Source organism: Oryctolagus cuniculus, chromosome 3 (genome assembly GCF_051225735.1).
Source record: "Oryctolagus cuniculus isolate XC-2025 breed Fujian yellow rabbit chromosome 3, ASM5122573v1, whole genome shotgun sequence".
Classification (NCBI taxonomy): domain Eukaryota; kingdom Metazoa; phylum Chordata; class Mammalia; order Lagomorpha; family Leporidae; genus Oryctolagus; species Oryctolagus cuniculus.
In genome coordinates this window covers 69,063,726-69,082,843 of record NC_142869.1, presented here as the reverse complement: position 1 = coordinate 69,082,843, position 19,118 = coordinate 69,063,726, and the positions used below count along the sequence as shown (strand labels likewise).

Below are 19,118 nucleotides of genomic sequence, written 5' to 3'. Positions count from 1 at the left end.
GTTTTCATCATGAACGGGTGTTGCATTTTATCAAATGCTTTCTCTGCATCTATTGAGATAATCATATGGTTTTTCTTCTGCAGTCTGTTAATGTGGTGTATCACATTGATTGTTTTGTGCACATTAAACCATCCCTGCATACCAGGGATAAATCCCACTTGGTCTGGGTGGATGATCTTTCTGATGTGTTGTTGCATTCTATTGGCGAGAATTTTATTGAGGATTTTTGCATCTATGTTCATCAGGGATATTGGTCTGTAATTTTCTTTCAATGCTGCATCTTTTTCCGGCTTTTTAAAGATTTATTTATTTGAGAGGCAGAGAGAGAGAGAGGTCTTCCATCTGCTGGTTCATTCCCCAAATGGCCGCAATGGCCGGAGCTGGGTGATCTGGAGCCAGGAGCTTCTTCCAGGTTTCCCATGTGGGTGCAGGGGTCCAAACACTTGGGCCATCTTCTGCTGCTTTTCCAGCCCATAGCAGAGAGCTGTATCGGAAGTGGAGCAGCCAGGATTCAAACTGGTGCCCATATGGGATGCTGGCACTGCAGGCGGCAGTCTTGCCCATTATGCCACAGCACTGGCCCCTAGCATTGCTTTTCTGATACATATACCATGTGGTCCTTTTAAGTGATTTATCTTATATATTGCTAATTTGGTTTACAAATAATTTGTTGAGGACATTTGCACCTGCATTTAGGAGGGACACTGATTTTTACCAAATCAGTATTTTTTGTGTTAGGCCCTTGATATCAGGGTAATTCTGGCCTCATAGAATAAATTGGGAAATCTTCCCTCCTGTATTTACTGAATAATTTATGAAATATTGTCAATATTTCCTCTATAAATGTTTGGTAGAATTTACCAGTAAAGCTTACTGATCATGCACTTTTCTTTTTACAAAGACTTTTAGTTAGCAATACAATGTCATTACTTGCTATCGGTCAATTCAGATACTCTTACTTCATGAATCATTTTTGTATCTTTCTAGAATCCATCCATTTCATCCATGTTGTTTAATTTGACATAAAAGTTCATGGTGTTTATAATTCTTCCAGTTTGTGAAAAGTTGGTAATACTGTCCCATATAAATATCAGTTAAGTAAAGTTGGATGAAAGTGGCATTCAGGTCTTCTGTATTATTACTGATTTTCTATCTAATTCTACCCATTATTGAGAAAGTAGACTGAAATTTCTGTTTTTTGTTAAATTGTTTGTTTAATTCTGCCAGTTTGGGACTCTGTTGTTAGTTACATATGTGTTTATAATTGTAATATCTTCCAGATGCATTAACTTTTTGTCATTTAAAAAAATGTGCCCCCTTTTTCCTCCTACAGTATTTCTGTTTTAAACTTTTTGTGCAGTATTAATATAACCATTTCAGTTCTCATATTGTTTGCATGTTTTATCTCTTTTTTTTTTTTTTTTTTTTTTTTGACAGGCAGAGTGGACAGTGAGAGAAAGAGAGACAGAGAGAAAGGTCTTCCTTTACCATTGGTTCACCCTCCAATGGCCGCCGTGGTCGGCGCGCTGCGGCTGGCGCACCGCACTGATCCGATGGCAGGAGCCAGGTGCTTCTCCTGGTCCTCCCATGGCCTGGAGGAGGGGCAACCGGGACAGAATCCGGCGCCCCGACCGGGACTAGAACCCGGTGTGCTGGCACCGCAAGGCGGAGGATTAGCCTATTGAGCCGCGGTGCCGGCCTTATCATTTTCCATCCTTATACTTTCAACCTATTGGTCTTTGAATCTGAATATTTCTCTTGTAGATGACATGTAGTTGGGTCTTTTGAATCCAGTCTGATAATCTCTGCCTTTTGATTGCAGTGTTTCAAACTTTTACATTGAATGTAATTATGTGTGCCTGGAATTATGCCTGCCACTATGTTACTTGTTTTAAATGTTTCACATTTCTTTTTGTTCCTGTTTCTCTGTAACTGTCTTCTTTTGTGTTAAATTATATTTCTAGTGAATGAATTATTTTAATCTCTTTTCAAAAATTTTGTTTAGTTATTTTCCTGGTAGTTACTCTGAGCAGTGCCACATGCATCTTGTAATAGTTTACTTCAGATTAATACTGAATTCCAATAAAATAAAGGAACTGCTTCAATATACTTATTCTCTCTCCCCTCCTGTTTTTGGTTATATCTGTTACATCTTCAAGTAATCCAAATACTGTTTTTATAATTGTTTTATATAATCAAGAGGAGAAAAAATAGAAATATTAGCTTTTATGGTTGTTTTTATAATTATTAGTATTTTTAATTTCTTCTTGTGTTTGAGGTACCATATTCTCTTAGCCTAAATAATTTTTTTTTTTAAAGATCTATTAGTTATTTGAATGCTGGTTCACTCCCCAGATGGCCACAACAGTTGGGGCTAGGCCAGCCAGAGGCCAGGAGCCTGGAACTCCATTCAAGTCTCCCATGTAGGTGGCAGGAACCCAAGTTTTTGGACCGTCTTTTGCTGCTTTCCCAGGAGCATTAGCAGGGAGCTGGATTGGAAGCAGAGCAGCTGGGACTAGAACCTACACTTCAATATGGGATGCCAGCATTGCAGGCATCAACTTAATCTACCACATCACAATGCCAGCCGTTGACATCTTGGTTTCTGATGAGACATTTTTATTTTGCTTCTTTAAAGTTTTTTTTGTTTTGTTTTGTCTCTGGCTTTTCATATTTTGCCTTGGCATGTTTAGGTACAGATTGCTTTTTGTTTTTCCTAGTTGAAATTTGTTGAGCTTCCTGAATATTTAGATTGTTTTCATCAAATTTGTAAGTTTTTTACCATTGTCTCTCCATATATTCTTTCTGGGTTTCCCATTAAAGTTATATTGATAGGCTTGAGCAGTTTAATTTAGAGGAGTGTGAGAATCTATTAATTTTTATTTTTGCAAAATGAGGGAGTATGAATTAGAGAGCTAGTAAAGAGATTATTGTAATAGTTAAAACATACTGGTAGAATCAGATATAGGAATCAGAATGTCCTTCAAGTTTCTGGGTGGCTTATAAAACTGCGGATGGTTCAACTAAATTAAAAAGAGAAAGGACTGGGACCCCCCATATCAGCATACCAGCGTAGCATGTAAAGCTGCTGCCAATGATGCTGGCATCCCGTATGGGTGCTGAGTTGAGTCCCCTGCTGCTCTATTTGCAATGTAGCACTCTGCTGATGTGCCTGGAAAAGCAGTGGAGGATGGCTCAACTGCTTCGGCCCCTGCACCCATGTCGGAGACCCGGAGGAAGCTCTTGACTTCTGGCTTCAGATAGGCCCAGCTCCAGCTGTTGCAGCCAGTTGGGAGTGAATCAGCAGATGGAAGACCTCTCTTCCTCTCTCCATATAACCTTGCCTTTCAAATAAATAACTCTTTTTTAAGACATGGGAAAGATTGAAGGATGGGCTTGTATGACAAATTACATTACAATCTTAGGTTTATTTGGTAATTGTATAGGAGTATGTTTTAGTTACTTTGTTTTACTAATGATTTCTTTATTGTTAATAGATTATAATTTTACACCAAACTGAAAACTGTGACTTTCAGTTCTCCTACTATAAAGCCGATGTCAAATAATACTTAATAACTGCTTGCACATGATGTTAATAACTAAATGCCACACAGAGCCATAAAGAAAGGTATTCAGTACATATGATTTGAATGAATATGTGTCTGAGAATCATAAGTTATTATCCCATCTCAAACTTTTGTTAAGCAGCTTTATTGACATATAATTAACATACCATAACAGTTTTCATTTGAAATGTACAGTTAATTTTGCAACCTTCATAATCTAGCTTTGGAATGTTGTATTCCCCACAAAGGAAACCTCATACCCATTCGTACTCCTTGAATCCCAACTCTGCACTCCTACTCTTACCCCTTAAAGCAACTAGTCTCTTTCATCTAAGGTAGTGTTTTCAAGGTTCACTCTTGTAGCTTGTATCAGTACTTTACTACTTTTCATTGCCAAATAATATACCATTTAATGGATATATCACATTTTACTTATCCACTCAATGTCTGTTCTTATGGCAGTGCCATACTATCTTGAGTACGGTAGCTTTGAAGTAACTCTTGAAATCTGGAAATAGAGTCCTCCAACTTGTTATTTTTAAGATTGATTGATTTATTTGAAAGGCAGAATTACAGAGAGAAAAGGAAAGACAGATCATCTATTCACTGGTTCATTCCCCAAATGGCTGGAAGCCAGGAGCTTCTTCCTGGTCTTCCATGTGGCAACAGTCCATGTCCTTGGGTCATCTTCTGTTGCTTTCCCAGGCACATCAGCAGGGAGCTGGATCAGAAGTGGAGCAGCTGGGCTTTGGAAATGGTGCCCATGCAGGTGGCATCTTAATCTGCTACGCCACAATACCAGCCCCAAAAAGGGTTTGCTTTTATAAAGGGAAGACATTTTTTTTAATTGTGTAACAAATATAGAAGACTCTAAAGGTTATCGAATTAAAGAAAGGGAGGTAAAATTGAGCTTTGAAACTCTTAGCCATCAAAAATATTCTTGCATTTGGAATTGTTTATCCAAACTTGAATCTCATTTATAGAGATACTTTTTTTTTTAATAAAGCTAAGATGCATGTGATAATATACCAGTCAAAAAGTTTAAATTTGAAATGAGTTCTTATTTCACAAACAATAAAATGTTTTTACAAAAGCATCACACATGTGATTTTACTTGGCAAAGGTAATAGTTCTTTTATAAGGAATAATCTTTTCATGTTGTAAATTTTGTTTGTAGTTTTAAGAATACTTGCATTTCTAGCCTACCAAATACGTTGAAATTACAGATGATAAAGGAATCATGTTATGTAAAGAATGTGTTATTCTGCTTTATTTCTTCAGCGGAAGATCCATCCAAAAGCTATGTGAAATTAAGAGATTTTGTGCTTGTGAAGCTTTGCCAAGATTTGCCCTGTTTTTCCCGAGAAAAGTTAATGCAAGGATTCAATGAAGAAATGGCGATAGAGGCACAACAAAAATTCAAAATAAATAAGGTATTTTTATTTTGTAGGAAAAAAGATGTAAAGTTAATTTTTTTTTTATTAAAGTATATAGCTTAACTACAACATAGTATGGACATTAAGAGTACATGTGTGGGAAGTAGCAGTAGTTAAGAGTATAGGTTCTTGGGGCTGGCACTGTGATGCAGCCAGGTTAAAAGCCTTGGCCTGCAATCCCAGCATCCCATGTGGGTGCCAGTTCAGTCCCAGCTGATCCACTTCCGATCCAGCTCTCTGCTAAGGCCTGGGAAAGCAGTAGAAGATGGCCCAAGTCCTTGGGCCCCTACACCCACATGGGAGACCTAGAAAAAAAACTCCTGGCTCCTGGCTTTGGATCAGTGCAGCTCCAGCCATTGTGGCCATCTGGGGAGTGAACTAGTGGATGGAAGACCTCTCTCTCTCCCTCTCCCTCTCCCTCTCCCTCTCCCTCTCCCTCTCTCTCCCTTCCTTTACACCCCCCCCCCCCCCCGCCGGGCCTTTGAAATAAATAACTAAATCTTTAAAAAAATACCTAGCTCCACTCTTAACTGCAGCTTCCTGCTAATGCAGATCCTAGAAGGCAGTGGTGATGGCTCAAATGATTGGATTCTTGCCCATCCACATGGCAGCCCTAGAGATGTTCTTGGCTTCTGGCTTTGTTCCCAGCTAGCAAGTGTTGTAAGCATTTGAGGAAGCTTGCCCTTCCATGCTTCCTGCCTTCTTCCCTTTATCTATCTAAGATAATCTGTCATCTCTATCTCTGCCTCTCACCTAAACAAAATTTAAGAAAAAATTTATACGGAAATATATGTGTAGGTTATCACATGCAAATACTATGCCACTTCCATTTTTTTTTTTTTTTTTAAAGGAATTCAAGCTCCTAAATAGGTCCACAGAGCCCATCATAATCTGTATCCTGCCTGCTCTGCTAGCTCCAGTTTCCTACCTGCTCTGGCATTACTGAACTGCTTGCATTTCCCCATTGTGCCATATCTTTCTGTGTCCCTTTACATACACTGTTCCTTTTATCCAGGTACCCACTTCTCCTATTGCCTGGCCAAATGGTACTCACTTTAATTTTTTTCAGGCTTGACTCAGGTATCCCCTCCAGAAAGTACAAATATTGTTTTTCCTAACCTACCCATAGCATACCTCCCTGCTCAAATAAAATTAAAAGTTAAACAGCACAAACAGAAATTTTTCGGCTTCAGTGAAACCAGAATTTTTATTCTCCTGATATTCTTTAAACCATTTGTGGTGTCCTCTGTCTGCCCTTTACCTGTTACTACAGGATTCTGACCTTTGCTCTGTTATCATGGTATATGTTTTCCTCAGGTGATGTTAACTAACCTTATGGTTTTAACACTTACTGATACTGCTTAAGCTCTCGCCCTCAGGCTAGAATTTTCATCCTATTAGTATGTTCTGTTGCCTTCTGAATCTACTCCATGGCTGTGAAAACTGTCATTTTATAGCTTCCTCCTGGTCATCTTTTTCTTTTTACTAGAATCTTTGTCCCCTTATTATTTGTACTGTCACAGTTCATGCCGTCATTTTGCAGGGAGGGGGCACTGGTTTAGTAGCTTAACTTCTTTTGTTTAATTTTTTTCAATTAATTAATTCATTTATTTATTTGAAAGTCAGTTAGAGAGCTCTTCTATCTTTTGGTTCACTCCCCAGATGGCCACAATTGGGCCATTGCCAGCAGCCAGAGGCTTCATCTGGGTCTCTCATGTAGGTAGCAGGGACCCAAATACTTGGGCTATCTTCCTCTGCTTTTCCCAGGCCATCAGTCAGGAACTGGATTGAAAGTGGAGTAGCCAGGACATAGCTGGCGTCCATATGGGATGCCTGTTGTCACAGGTGGTAGCCTTACCTCCTATGCCACAGTGCCAGCCCCTAGTTTATTGACTTAATTGGTTTCTTTGCCCTTCTTTTGCTAATGTTTCCATATAGCTAAAATAATGGTTTTCTTAGAATTCACATTTGTGTTCATTGCCTAGTCTCCCATATCAAGACTATCATCCACTGGGGTGAAGTTTAGCTCTTTACCCCAGTAAATAAGGCTTCATCCTCACTGTCTTCCTTCCTGCTTCTTGGTTATTTTTTACTTTAGGAATGTCAGGCTTTTCTGTACATGGGCATATATGTACTCAGGCATACATACATACCAACACAGTGCCCTCACCTCTTTCCAGAATGGCATACTCATTTTCAAGATTCACCTGAGGTTTTATTCCCCTAGCATTTCCCACATTCATTAGGTGCACTACTGCAAGAACTCATCAGCACTTCTGTGATTAAATTAAGCATGCCTTGTTCATTTGTTTCACTCAGTACACTGCTAGCTCCTTTACTGTTTTTCCTCTAGTATTTAATACAATTCTTTGTCCATGGCAGACATTAAACATATCATGTATTCTTTTGGAAATGTCACTGTGTTTTTTTTTTTTAATTTGAAAATGTTCACATTTTTCTTTATTTAACAGCAACATGCTAGACGGGTTTATGAAATTCTTCGCCTCCTTGTAACTGACATGAGTGATGCTGAACAATATAGAAGCTATAGATTGGATATTAAAAGAAGACTAATTAGCCCATATAAGGTATGACTTTCAAACTCTTATTAACCATTGTATTGTCATTGTTTAAAACATAAGAAGGGGCCAGTGTTGTGGTGTAGCATGTAAAGAGAAATGGAAGACCTCTCTCTGCCTCTGCCTCTCTGTAACTCTGTCATTCAAATAAATAAGTAAATCTTAAAAAAAAAATAAACATCAGAAAAGCTAGCAATTGCAGTGTATGGGAGAGTTCAAATCATTTTGCTAAATTCGATAAAACAAAATATCCTTGTTATAAAAATTCTCATTTTCGAAACCCTTCAAGATATTGGCACAGGCAAAGAGTTTCTGGAAAAGACCCGGGAGGCACAGGCAGTCAAAGCCAAAATTAACTATTGGGATTGCATCAAATTGAGAAGTTTCTGTACTGCAAAAGAAACAGTCAGGAGAGTGAAGAGACAACCGACAGAATGGGAAAAAATATTTGCAAACTATGCAACAGATAAAGGGTTAATAACCAGAATCTACAAAGAGATCAAGAAACTCCACAAAAACAAAACCAACAACCCACTTAAGAGATGGGCCAAGGACCTCAATAGACATTTTTCAAAAGAGGAAATCCAAATGGCCAACAGGCACATGAAAAAATGTTCAAGGTCATTAGCAATCAGAGAAATGCAAATCAAAACCACAATGAGGTTCCACCTCACCCCGGTTAGAATGGCTCACATTCAGAAATCTACCAACAACAGATGCTGGCGAGGATGTGGGGAAAAAGGGACACTAACCCACTGTTGGTGGGAATGCAAACTGGTCAAGCCACTATGGAAATCAGTCTGGAGATTCCTCAGAAACCTGAAGATAACCCTACCGTTCGACCCAGCCATCCCACTCCTTGGAATTTACCCAAAGGAATTTAAATTGGCAAACAAAAAAGCGGTCTGCAGCCTAATGTTTATTGCAGCTCAATTCACAATAGCTAAGACCTGGAACCAACCTAAATGCCCATCAACGGTAGACTGGATAAAGAAATTATGGGATATGTACTCTTTAGAATACTATACTGCAGTAAGAAACAACGAAATCCAGTCATTTGCAACAAAATGGAGGAATCTGGAACACATCATGCTGAGTGAAATAAGCCAGTCCCAAAGGGACAAATACCATATGTTCTCCCTGATCGGTGACAACTGACTGAACACCAAGAGGGAAACCTGTTGGAGTGAGGTGGACACTATGGGAAACGGTGGCTTGATCAGCATAGCCCTGACTGTTAATGAACAACTTAATACATTATCCCTCTTAGTAGTTTTTTTGTCTGTTCTACTTAATATGACTGATTTAATTCTGTAATTAATACACAGTTATTCTTAAGTGTTGAAATTTAACTGAAATGTGATCCCTGTTAAACATAAGAGTAGGAATAAGAGAGGGAAGAGATATATAATTTGGGACATGCTCAAGCTGACTTGCCCCAAATGGTAGAGTTAGAAACATACCAGGGGACTCCAATTTAATCCCATCAAGGTGGCATGTACCAATGCCATCTCACTAGTCCAAGTGATCAATTTCAGTTCGCAATTGATCATAATGAAAGGACTAAGAGTCAAAGGGAGCACATAAGCAAGTCTAGTACCTGCTAACACTAACCGATAGAATAAATAAAGGGGAGAGTGATCCAACATGGGAAGTGAGATACTCAGCAGACTCATAGAATGGCAGATGCCCTAAATAGCACTCTGGCCTCAGAATCAGCCCTAAAGGCATTCAGATCTGGCTGAAAAGCCCATGAGAGTATTTCAGGCATGGAAAGCCAAGACACTCTGGCAAAAGATCTCTGTGAGTGAGATCTCAGTGAAAAGAACAGGTCTTCAAAGAAGGAGGTACCTTTCTCTGAAGGGAGGAGAGAACCTCCACTTTGACTATGACCTTGTCTAAACAAGATAAGAGTCGGAGAACTCAAGGGGCTTCCATAGCCTTGGAAACTCATGACTGGAGCATAGGGAGATTACTGATGCCATAGACAGGAGTGTCAATTGGTAAAGTCAACAACAGGAGTCACTGTGCACTTACTCCTCATGTAGGATCTCTGTCATTAATGTGCTGTGCATTGAGATTTAATGCTATAACGAGTACTCAAATAATATATTTCACTTTGTGTTTCTATGGGGGTGCAAACTGTCGAAATCTTTACTTAATGCATACTAAACTGATCCTCTGTAAAAAAAAAAAAAAAAAAAGAAAAGAATAGAAACTATCAACTCCCAACTTGACTCTCACTGGGATTAAACATGACAATAGGTCTGATCTGATTTCATCATCATTAAAAAAAATCATCTATTATTTTTCACTTTATGTTTCTGTGTGGGAGCAAACTGTTGAAATCCTTACTTAATGTATACTAAGCTGATCTTCTGTATATTAAGATAATCGAAAATGAATCTTGATGTGAATGGAAGGGGAGAGGGAGTGGGAAAGGGGAGGGTTGTGGGTGGGAGGGACGGTATGGGGGGGAAGCCATAGTAATCCATTATTCGTACTTTGGAAACGTATATTCATTAAATAAAAGTTAAAAAAAAAAAAAAAATTCTCATTTTCCAATGTAAGCTATAAAATTTTTCATTCACTTTAAAAGTCATCCCAATCATGGTTAGTTTTTTTTTTTTTTTTATGTGTGTCTTTTTAAAAATCTGAATGAATACCCAGACTCTTCCCTCGTTAGTTTTCTTGTTTATTTTTTCCAAGCTTTGTATCTTCCCATTTGTCACATTCTCTTTTGCTTTTATTCTTAAAAATAGCCTTGGTTGCCATTTATAACCTCTGTACCTTACTACAGCTGAAAATATAACTCAGTTTTGTTTACCTCTTTAAAAAAAAAGATTTATTTATTTATTTATTTGAAAAGCAGAGTTAGAGAGGAGAAACAGAGAGATTTCCATCCATTGAGTCACTCCCCAAAATGGCTATAACGGCCAGAGCTGGGCTGATCTGAAGCTAGGAACCAGGAGTTTCTTAGGGGTTTCCCATCTGGGTCCAGGGGCTCAAGTACTTGAGCCATCTTCCAGCACTTTCTCAGATACATTAGCAGGGAGCTGGATTAGAAATATATAACAGCCAGGACTTGAACTGGTACTCATACGGGATGCAGCAGTACAGTCAGTGGCTTTACCTACTAGACCATAGTAGGCGGCTCTGCTTTTTTCAAACATTCTTTCTTGTCTTTTCCCCTACTTCTACCATAGTTTTCTCCTTTTAATGCAGAAATTCTCCCTCCTAGATAAGATTTGGTCTTAACATTTTGCTACTGTTTGAGTAGATGTTGTTCATACTAATTTGTGTAAGAATTTTCTATATAGTTATAACTGAATAATGAGATATTAGGGAGAACATTTATTAATGTATTTTACAAGTTGAGTACCTGAACATGTGGTTATAACATTTATATATATTATACCTGTAGACATGCATAACCCAATTGCTGAAAATATAAATGACAGAATCTGCCTTAAAATTCAAGCAAGTAAATTAACTGACTAATGAATAATTGTGATTATTATATATAACTATTATAATGGTCCTCTCAGAGATTGTCTAGGGGCTGGCTGGTGACACAGTGGGTTAAGCCACTGGTTGGGATGCCTGCTTCCCCATATTGGAGTGCTGCTTCAAATCCTGGCTGCTCCTCTTTCTAATGCACCTGAGAGGCAGTAAATGATAGCTTAAATTCTTGGGCCCCTGTCACTCATTTGAAAGACCCAGATGGAATTCAAGGCTTCTGGCTCAGCTTGGCCCAACCCTGACTGTTGCGGGCATTTGGAGAACGAACCAAATGCCCTTCCCCTCCCCCCTCCCTCCCTTCCTTCCTTCCGCAGAGTTACAGAGAGGGAGAATGAGAGAAAGAGAGAGAGGGAAGTCTTCCATCTACTGGTTCATTCCCCAAGTGGCCTCAACAGCTGGAGCTGTGTCGATCTGAAGCCAGGAGCCTCTTCTGGGTCTTTGTAGGTGCAGGGACCCAAGAGCTTGGACCATCTGCTGCTTTCCCAGGCCATAGCAGAAAGCTGGATCAGAAGTGGAGTGGCTAGGACTCGAACAAGCACCCACATAGGATGCTGGCACTGCAGGTGGCGGTTTTTACATTCTACACCACAGCGCCAGCCCCAGATCTCTTTGTTTTTCTCCCTCTGTATCTCTCACTGTCACTGTACTTTGCAAGTAGAAGAAAAAAATAAATATATTTTTAAAATTGCCCAAAATGGGGCCAGTACTATGGTACAGCATGTTAAGCTGCCGCCTGCACTGCCATCATCCCATCTGGGCCCTGGTTTGGGTCCTAGCTGCTCCACTTCTGATCCAGTTCCCTGCTAATGTGCCTGGGAAAGCAGCAGAAGATGGTTCAAATCCTTGGGCCCCTACCACCCATGTGGGAGACCTGGAAGAAGCTCCTGGCTCCTGACTTTGGTCTGGCCCCATCCCTAGCTGTTGTGGCCATCTAGGAAGTGAACCAGCAGATGGAAGATCCATAAATAACTATGCCTTTCAAATAAATATTGAAAAAAATTGTTCAAAGTAACAATCTTGGAAGTTAAAAATTCTGAGATATCAGAAAATAGGTAGAAATAGTATTTCTGATGGTAGAAAATAAGAAGAGAACCAACCGTTACACATTATTGAGTACATGATCTGACAACTACTAAATCATTCCATGAACATTTGTTATAGTTTAAGACATTTCTATTTGTGATATTTTAATATAATCATTTTATATTTAGTCTTATATAAAGTGCTAACCAGAGGATTGCATATTTCTGGTTTTTTTCAATAAAGAATGGAATTAAAAATATTTCTCAGCATTAGGTTATCATAACCTTACTTTTACATATAATACAATTTTGTACAGTAAACTGATTCTTTCAACAGGCTATTTTATCCTATTTTTGTTTCTAAAATTTTATTACAACATTATTTTGCAGATTTGTGTACCACTGTGTTTTTATAAACATTTTTCATATATTTTTATATATTTTATTTATTTGAAATAAAATAAAATGAGGAGAGAGGTACACACACGCACACATGCACAGAGAGAGAGAGAGAGAGATTCTATTTACTGGTTTGCTCCCTAAATGAATGCAATGGCTGGGGCTGGACAAGTCCAAAGCTGGGACCCTGGGTCTCCACTGGATCTCCCATGTGGGTTGCGGGGGCCAAGCACATGGGCTGTCTTCCTCAGCCTTCCCAAAATACATCAGAAAGGAGCTGCATAGGAGTGGAGCAACTGGGACTTGAATTCTCTCTCTGATGTGGGATGCCCATGTCACAGGCAGTGGCTTGATTCACTGTGCCACAATGCTAGCCCCCTCTTCAAATCCTTTTAATGATTAATGTTTAAAAATTTAAATGAGTGGAATCCTTTATGCATTGTTGTGTTTCCTTAATTTTATTCCTCTAAATCTTTTATATAATTTTGCATTGTAAAATGATATCTAAATTAATTAAAAACAAGTTTAACTTTAAAAAAATGGTATTTCTGAAGGCTTCCCCTCCCCCCCTTTTTTTGTTAAGCATTTATTTATTTGAAAGTCAGAAAGTTACACAGAGAGGAGAGGCAAAGAGAGAGAGAGGGCTTCCATCCACTGGTTCACTTCCCAGTTGGTTGCAGTGGCTGTAGCTGTGCGGATCCGAAGCCAGGAGCCAGGAACTTCCTCCACATCTCCCATGTGGGTGCAGGGGCCCAAGGACTTGGGCCATCCTCTACCGCTTTCCCAGGCAACCACAGAGCTGGATGGGAAGTGGAGCAGCCGGGTCTTGAACTGGCTCCCATATGGGATGCTGGCACTGCAGGCGGCGGCTTAACCTCTATGCCACAGCACCAGGCTTTTCCAATATTTAATTTGTTAGCTGGAAAATTTACTTAAGAAATATAAACATAAAGAACAGGTGACAGTATTCAAGATTAGAACTTTCAGTAGCATGAGATAATTTATATATTTCAGATATTTATGTGATTTCTTATACAGATGTAGCAAATGAGAGATATTCCTAAATTAAAAAAAAAGAGAACAAGATAGAAGCATTTGTATGCATTTTTCTGTTTTTAATTTGAAAGGCAGAGACAGAGAGCTCTCATCCAGAGTTCTTCCTGGGGGAAGCCAGGAGTCTGGAACTCTTATCTGGGTCTTTCACAGCCAGGACTCCAGTTGGGAGTCACCAGTATGAGCTTGGTATGCTAGTTTATGCCCCAGATATCTTGAGCAGCTAGAGCTGGGCCAGGCCAAAGCCAGGAGCCAGGACTCAATCCAAGTCTCTCATGTGGGTAGCAGGGACCCAAGTACTTAAACAATCCCTCTGCTGTCTCCCATTGTGTGCATTAGCAGGAAGCCAGAATGTGGAATGGAGCTCAGAGTCCAACTCTCAGGTACTCTGATATGGGATGTGAGCATCCCTAGTGGTATCTTAATCACTATGCCAAATACCCACCCTAAAGAAATGTAGTGTTTTTGTTTTGGTATGGTTTTTTAGATTGAAAAGTAGAGAAATAGAGATCTTACATGTGCTGCTTCACTTCCCAAATGGCTATAATGGCCTGGACTAGGCCAGGATGAAGCCAGGAGCCTGGAACTCTTATCTGGGTCTTTCATAGCCAGGACTCCAACTGAGGTCACCAGCATCGGCTTAACTGACCCTGAAATGGGTTTTATTTTTTAAATTATTTATTTATTCATCTGAAAGGCAGAGAGGGAAGCTCCCATTTACTTGCTCATTACCCAAATACCTGCAGAAGCCAGCATTGTGCTGAGCTAAAGTGGGGAGGCAGAAACTCAAGCCAGGTCTCCAGTGTGGGTGGCAGGAATCCAGTTGCTTGCTTGGGTCATTACCTCTGCTTCCTTGGATCTCCATTACCAGGCAACTAAAATCAGGAGCCCAAGCCAGGAATCAAACTCAGATACTCCGGTGTGGGACACTGGTGTCTTAACTACTGGGGCCAGTGTTGCAGTGCAGCAGGTTAAGCTGCCCTATGCAATACCAGCATTCCATATGGGCAGCTGTTCAAGTCTTGACTTGCCCCACTTTTGATTCAGCTCCCTGCTAATGTTCCTAGAAAACCAGCAGAAGATGACCCAAGTCCTGGGGGCCCTACACCCATGTAGGAGATCCAGATGGAGTTCCAGGCTCCTGGCTTCAGCCTGGCTCATCCCTGATTGATAACAGCCATTTGGGGTGTGAACCAGTGGATGGAAGATTGATCTCTATGTAACTTCACCTTTCAGATAAATAAATTAATTAAAAAAAAAGTCTGTCCTCAAAAAGTTGTATCAAAATTATGTCTAAGTGCTTGCAAAAGATGTATCATTCTTGGGTGCTTTGTTAAATTAAGTTTCTAAAAAAAAAAAGTGAAATTCAAGATGCAATGACTTTGAACATCCCTTGTCTTGACTGTTGAGGAACAGGATTTTTTGGTTTTGTTTTGTTTTTTTGTGCAAATTGTTGAACTCTTTATGTAGTATAGAGTTGGTCTTCTGTGTATAAAGTTAATCGAAAATGGATCTTAGTGGAGAATGGGACCGGGAATGGGAGCAGGAAGAGGAGGAGGGGTAGGAGTGTTGGGTGGGAAGAATCACTATATTCCTAAAGTTGCACTCATGAAGTGCATTAAGTTTGTATTTCTTTAAAAAAAAAAAAAAAAAAAGCTTTCTTTGGGGAGAAACAAAATAAAAATAAATAAATAAATAGGCTAACCAACCACCAGTTTAAGTATACTTAGCTTAATATAGTTTCTCTCCCTCTAAGAATCTGTTTGGCTATAAATTGACAGTACCTTTCCCTTCCTTTAAACACTGATAATTTATTTGTTTAAGTGCTAAAAAAAGAAGGCAAAACAGCCTTTGTTAACTAGAATCATTTAAAAAGAGACTCTATATGTAGTACAGAATTAATCTTCAGGTGTTCAAAAATGGTAAGTCTGAAAAAGGTGGCTAAAAAGAAATTGATACAACTGCTTGGTTTTTAGCATTGAAACCTTTGTTTCACAGGCATATATTAATTAATAATTGGTTTATAGGTAGAGAATCTATAATTCTTGTTACAATGTCATTGGATTTGGAATCAGGAAACCCAGTGTTGGGGTCTGGTTCTGGCAGGACAAGTTACTAACATCTGGGAATTTGGCTTCCTTTCCACAACATGGGAATGCTTCCCTACTGAGGAAGTGAACTCACTAGGGAGGCTTTTCATTTCCATAGTGTGTATGTCTTCAAAGAAGTCTTGTAAAACGTCTTGGAAAGTCTTGGGAATTTATATGCCTCAACACCATTTTTATTTCAATAAATTCTTACAAAAGAACCTGTCTACACTGTACTTCACAAAAGGGAATGTTCAACAGTTAGAAGTTAAGGAGATCTTAGGAATGATGTCATTTTTAAAAATATATTTATAAGCCTTTTTGGAATCTGAAAACTAGCCAAGAAGTTTTATTTTCTGGAAATGAATTCATATTCAGGTCAGATTTAATATAAATAAAGTGACTTCAATACCATTTTAAATTTGCATTAATTGCATAGTGTCAACAGCACTACTGTATGAAACAGAAGTTTTTGTTTGTATTGGGAAAAGAATTATTTTCAAGACTAAAGAAAGTCTCCAGCCATTCTAATATGAAAGTTCTCTTCCAGGGTGCACTTGTGCTCCCAGGTGTTAATGCTGAATAGAGGTCTTCTGCAAATGAGCTTAAGTTCTTTTTTTAAAATAAATGTTTTAAAAAGTTAATTTATAATACATCACATGTGGACAAAACAGAATATGTAGTTTAGGGACTATAAAAAGTTAATGAAACAATTACAATTTATACACAGGATCAATTTTTCTTTGTAGTGTCAGCTTATTTCAATATAAGCTTACTTCTAGTACTTTACTGTACCTTGCTTTAGAAATGTTTAATTTTAAGCTTTTTAAATGATGATCATGACAGATTTGCCTGGTTTTCTAAAATTATTAGGGCCCCTAGTAAGATGCATTTGTTAATTTTTATGATAGTTTAAGGTATTTTTTTAAGATTTTTCTTTTTTACTTGTCTCTTGAAAGGCATTTTAACACAAAAACTAATATTTGGACTCCCCACTGGACTGTCAGGGTTTGAATCCTGGTTTCTCAGCTTGCTAGCTAGCTCTGTGAGCTTGGGCGAGTTACTTAATTCCTGTCTCCTTTTTGTTCTCCATCTAATACCTATCTCAGCACTATTAGGATTATATGAGTTAACGTATGTGACTTCTAATATCTGTGAAGTCGGCTCTTTATTATATGCTCCAGTAAAACAGAATTGATATTTTAATCTAGAGCAGATTATCTTTTTTTTTAAAAAGATTTATTTATTTACTTGAAAGGCAGAGTTACAGAGAGAGAGAGAGAGAGAGAGAGAGGTCTTCCATCCATTGGTTCACTCCCCATTTGGTCACAGTGGCCGGAGCTGCGCTGATCCGAAGCTAGGAGCCAGGAGCTTCTTCCAGGTCTCCCACGTTGGGCTGTCTTCCACTGCTTTCCTAGGCCATAGGAGAGAGCTGGATAGGAAGTGGAGCAGCCAGGACTCGAACCAGCACCCATATGGGATGCCAGCACTGCAGGCGGCAGCTTTACCCACTACACCACAGCGCAGGCCCCATAGAGCAGATTATCTTAAAGCATGACAATTTCATGTATTGCAGTGTTGCCACTACCAGGAATCTTGTTGTTTGTTTTTCATCATTCTTCCTCCTGTCACCCAGTACTTTATCCTGTAGATCTGCCCTGCACTCTCCATGTCTGCTGCTACTAAGAGTTTTATCACCCCTGGCTTGAACTACAGCAGTAGCTGCTACCTCAGTTGTCCAGTCCTCTTACGAGTATCACTGACACAGTATGTTCTAACATGGTGTCCTGCATAAAGTTGTTACCAGCTCCGTTTTGCACATGCCTCAGCACAGCAGTATACTTCTCAGAATCATGGGGAGAGCTTCATAATACATTTGGTGCAGCAGTTAAAACTTAAGCTGATTAGGGCACTCATGTACCATATTGGGGTACTTGGGTACAGTGGCCACTTCCATTCCTGGCTCTGGCTTTCTGCTAATGGAGACTGGGCGAGGGTAGGGGAGCAGGCAGTGAAGGCTCAAGGTTCCTGCTGCCTATGTGGGGGAGACCTGGATTGAGTTTCCAGTTCTCTCCTTGGCCTTGAACCCAGCCCAGCTCGTGCAGGCATTTGGGGAGTGAAATCATTGGAGCATCTTCCCCTTCTGTCTGTTTTTTAAAAATAACATATATCTGGAACTTAGTACTGAGATTCACTGAATGCTAATTGACATATTTTAAAATCTGACCGATTTTCATTTATCTAAAACTTTTCCACAGTTTTCCAATAGTTCCAAAATGTTAAAGTTAGTATGTGGTCCATAAATACGTCTCTGGGTAGGACAAACTAGAAATGAGCATAGTGGCAAGAAAAAAGGCCAGATTTGAATTAAAAATGAACATAATCAATCAGTGTTAGAATAGTGAAGTAAAAAATAATGGCACTTAATATTGGTTACCTTTCTTCAGTTAATGTGTTTTATTCATTAAAATAGTTTGAGTGTCTATACAGGACAGAATTCTTGACTATGCTTTGGAGGGGGCTACTAGTTACTGTGTCGGCGTCACTTAAAACAATTTTAAGTGATTTTAAAGGGTTGCAATTCATGGTTAACATTATGTTTAGGCTTCCTTAAGAAATGTATAGGACAACTTTGACTACATTTCCGTTGTTCTTATTTTTAACACTGGAGACTTAAAATGTAAGGTTATAAATATGTATAACTGCTTTCTTTGTCTAACAAATAAATTGTGTTTGTTGCTTAGAAAAAGCAGAGAGATCTTGCTAAGATGAGAAAATGTCTCAGACCAGAAGAACTGACAAACCAGATGAACCAAATAGAAATAAGCATGCAACATGAACAGCTGGAAGAAAGCTTTCAGGAACTAGTGGAAGATTACCGGCGTGTTATTGAACGACTTGCTCAAGAGTAAAGATTATACTACTATGTACAGGAAGCTTGCAAATTTCTGTACATTGTGCTGTGAAAAATCTGATGATGACTTTAATTTTAAAATCTAGTAACATTTACTTACATTAAAAGTTGTCTATCTTTAGTTGAATATTTTCTTTTGGAGAGATTGTATATTTTAAAATACTGTCTAGAGTTTATGAGCATATATTACATTTAAGAAAAAAGATATAGCTTCTGAAATATCACTGCAGTTGCTTACCTTCTTAAACAGTATAATAAATGCTTAGTTGTGATACGTTAATGTGTGTTAAGATTCTTAAATACTTAGGATAAACTTTGTCTTGTTCAAAATCTTAGATTTTATGCTTTTAATATCATGCCTCCCATAATTTGTTTCTGAGATTTTTATATGACACCTTTACAATACATTAAGAAAACTCATCCTAGTAATTTATTTTTCCTATATTTTTCTAAATAGGAAATGTTCCTGGTATAGGTTTGTTTTGTGTTAAATAAACTCCTGTAATGGCTTGTTGGGGGTAGGTAGGTAAGAGAGAAAAA

At 38.7% G+C, this 19,118-nt stretch overlaps 1 protein-coding gene across 8 annotated transcripts in view; it reads left to right on the top strand.

The window, feature by feature from the left end:
- The window catches only part of HAT1 (histone acetyltransferase 1), an 81,950-nt gene extending 63,092 nt beyond the window's left edge, over positions 1–18,858 (top strand). For 5 of the 8 annotated variants that reach the window (XM_089328152.1, XM_089328155.1, XM_002712286.6 and 2 more), the window contains 3 exons: positions 4,848–4,999; positions 7,474–7,590; positions 18,409–18,858. In XM_089328152.1, coding sequence (XP_089184278.1) covers positions 4,848–4,999; positions 7,474–7,590; positions 18,409–18,576 — 437 coding nt within the window. In that variant the 3' untranslated portion in view covers positions 18,577–18,858. Of the gene's footprint in view, positions 1–4,847; positions 5,000–7,473; positions 7,591–7,870; positions 9,192–18,408 lie in introns of those variants that run through there. The other 3 variants (XM_089328154.1, XM_089328157.1, XM_089328153.1) reach the window with 1 other exon arrangement.
- The last annotated feature ends 260 nt before the right edge of the window (positions 18,859–19,118 follow it).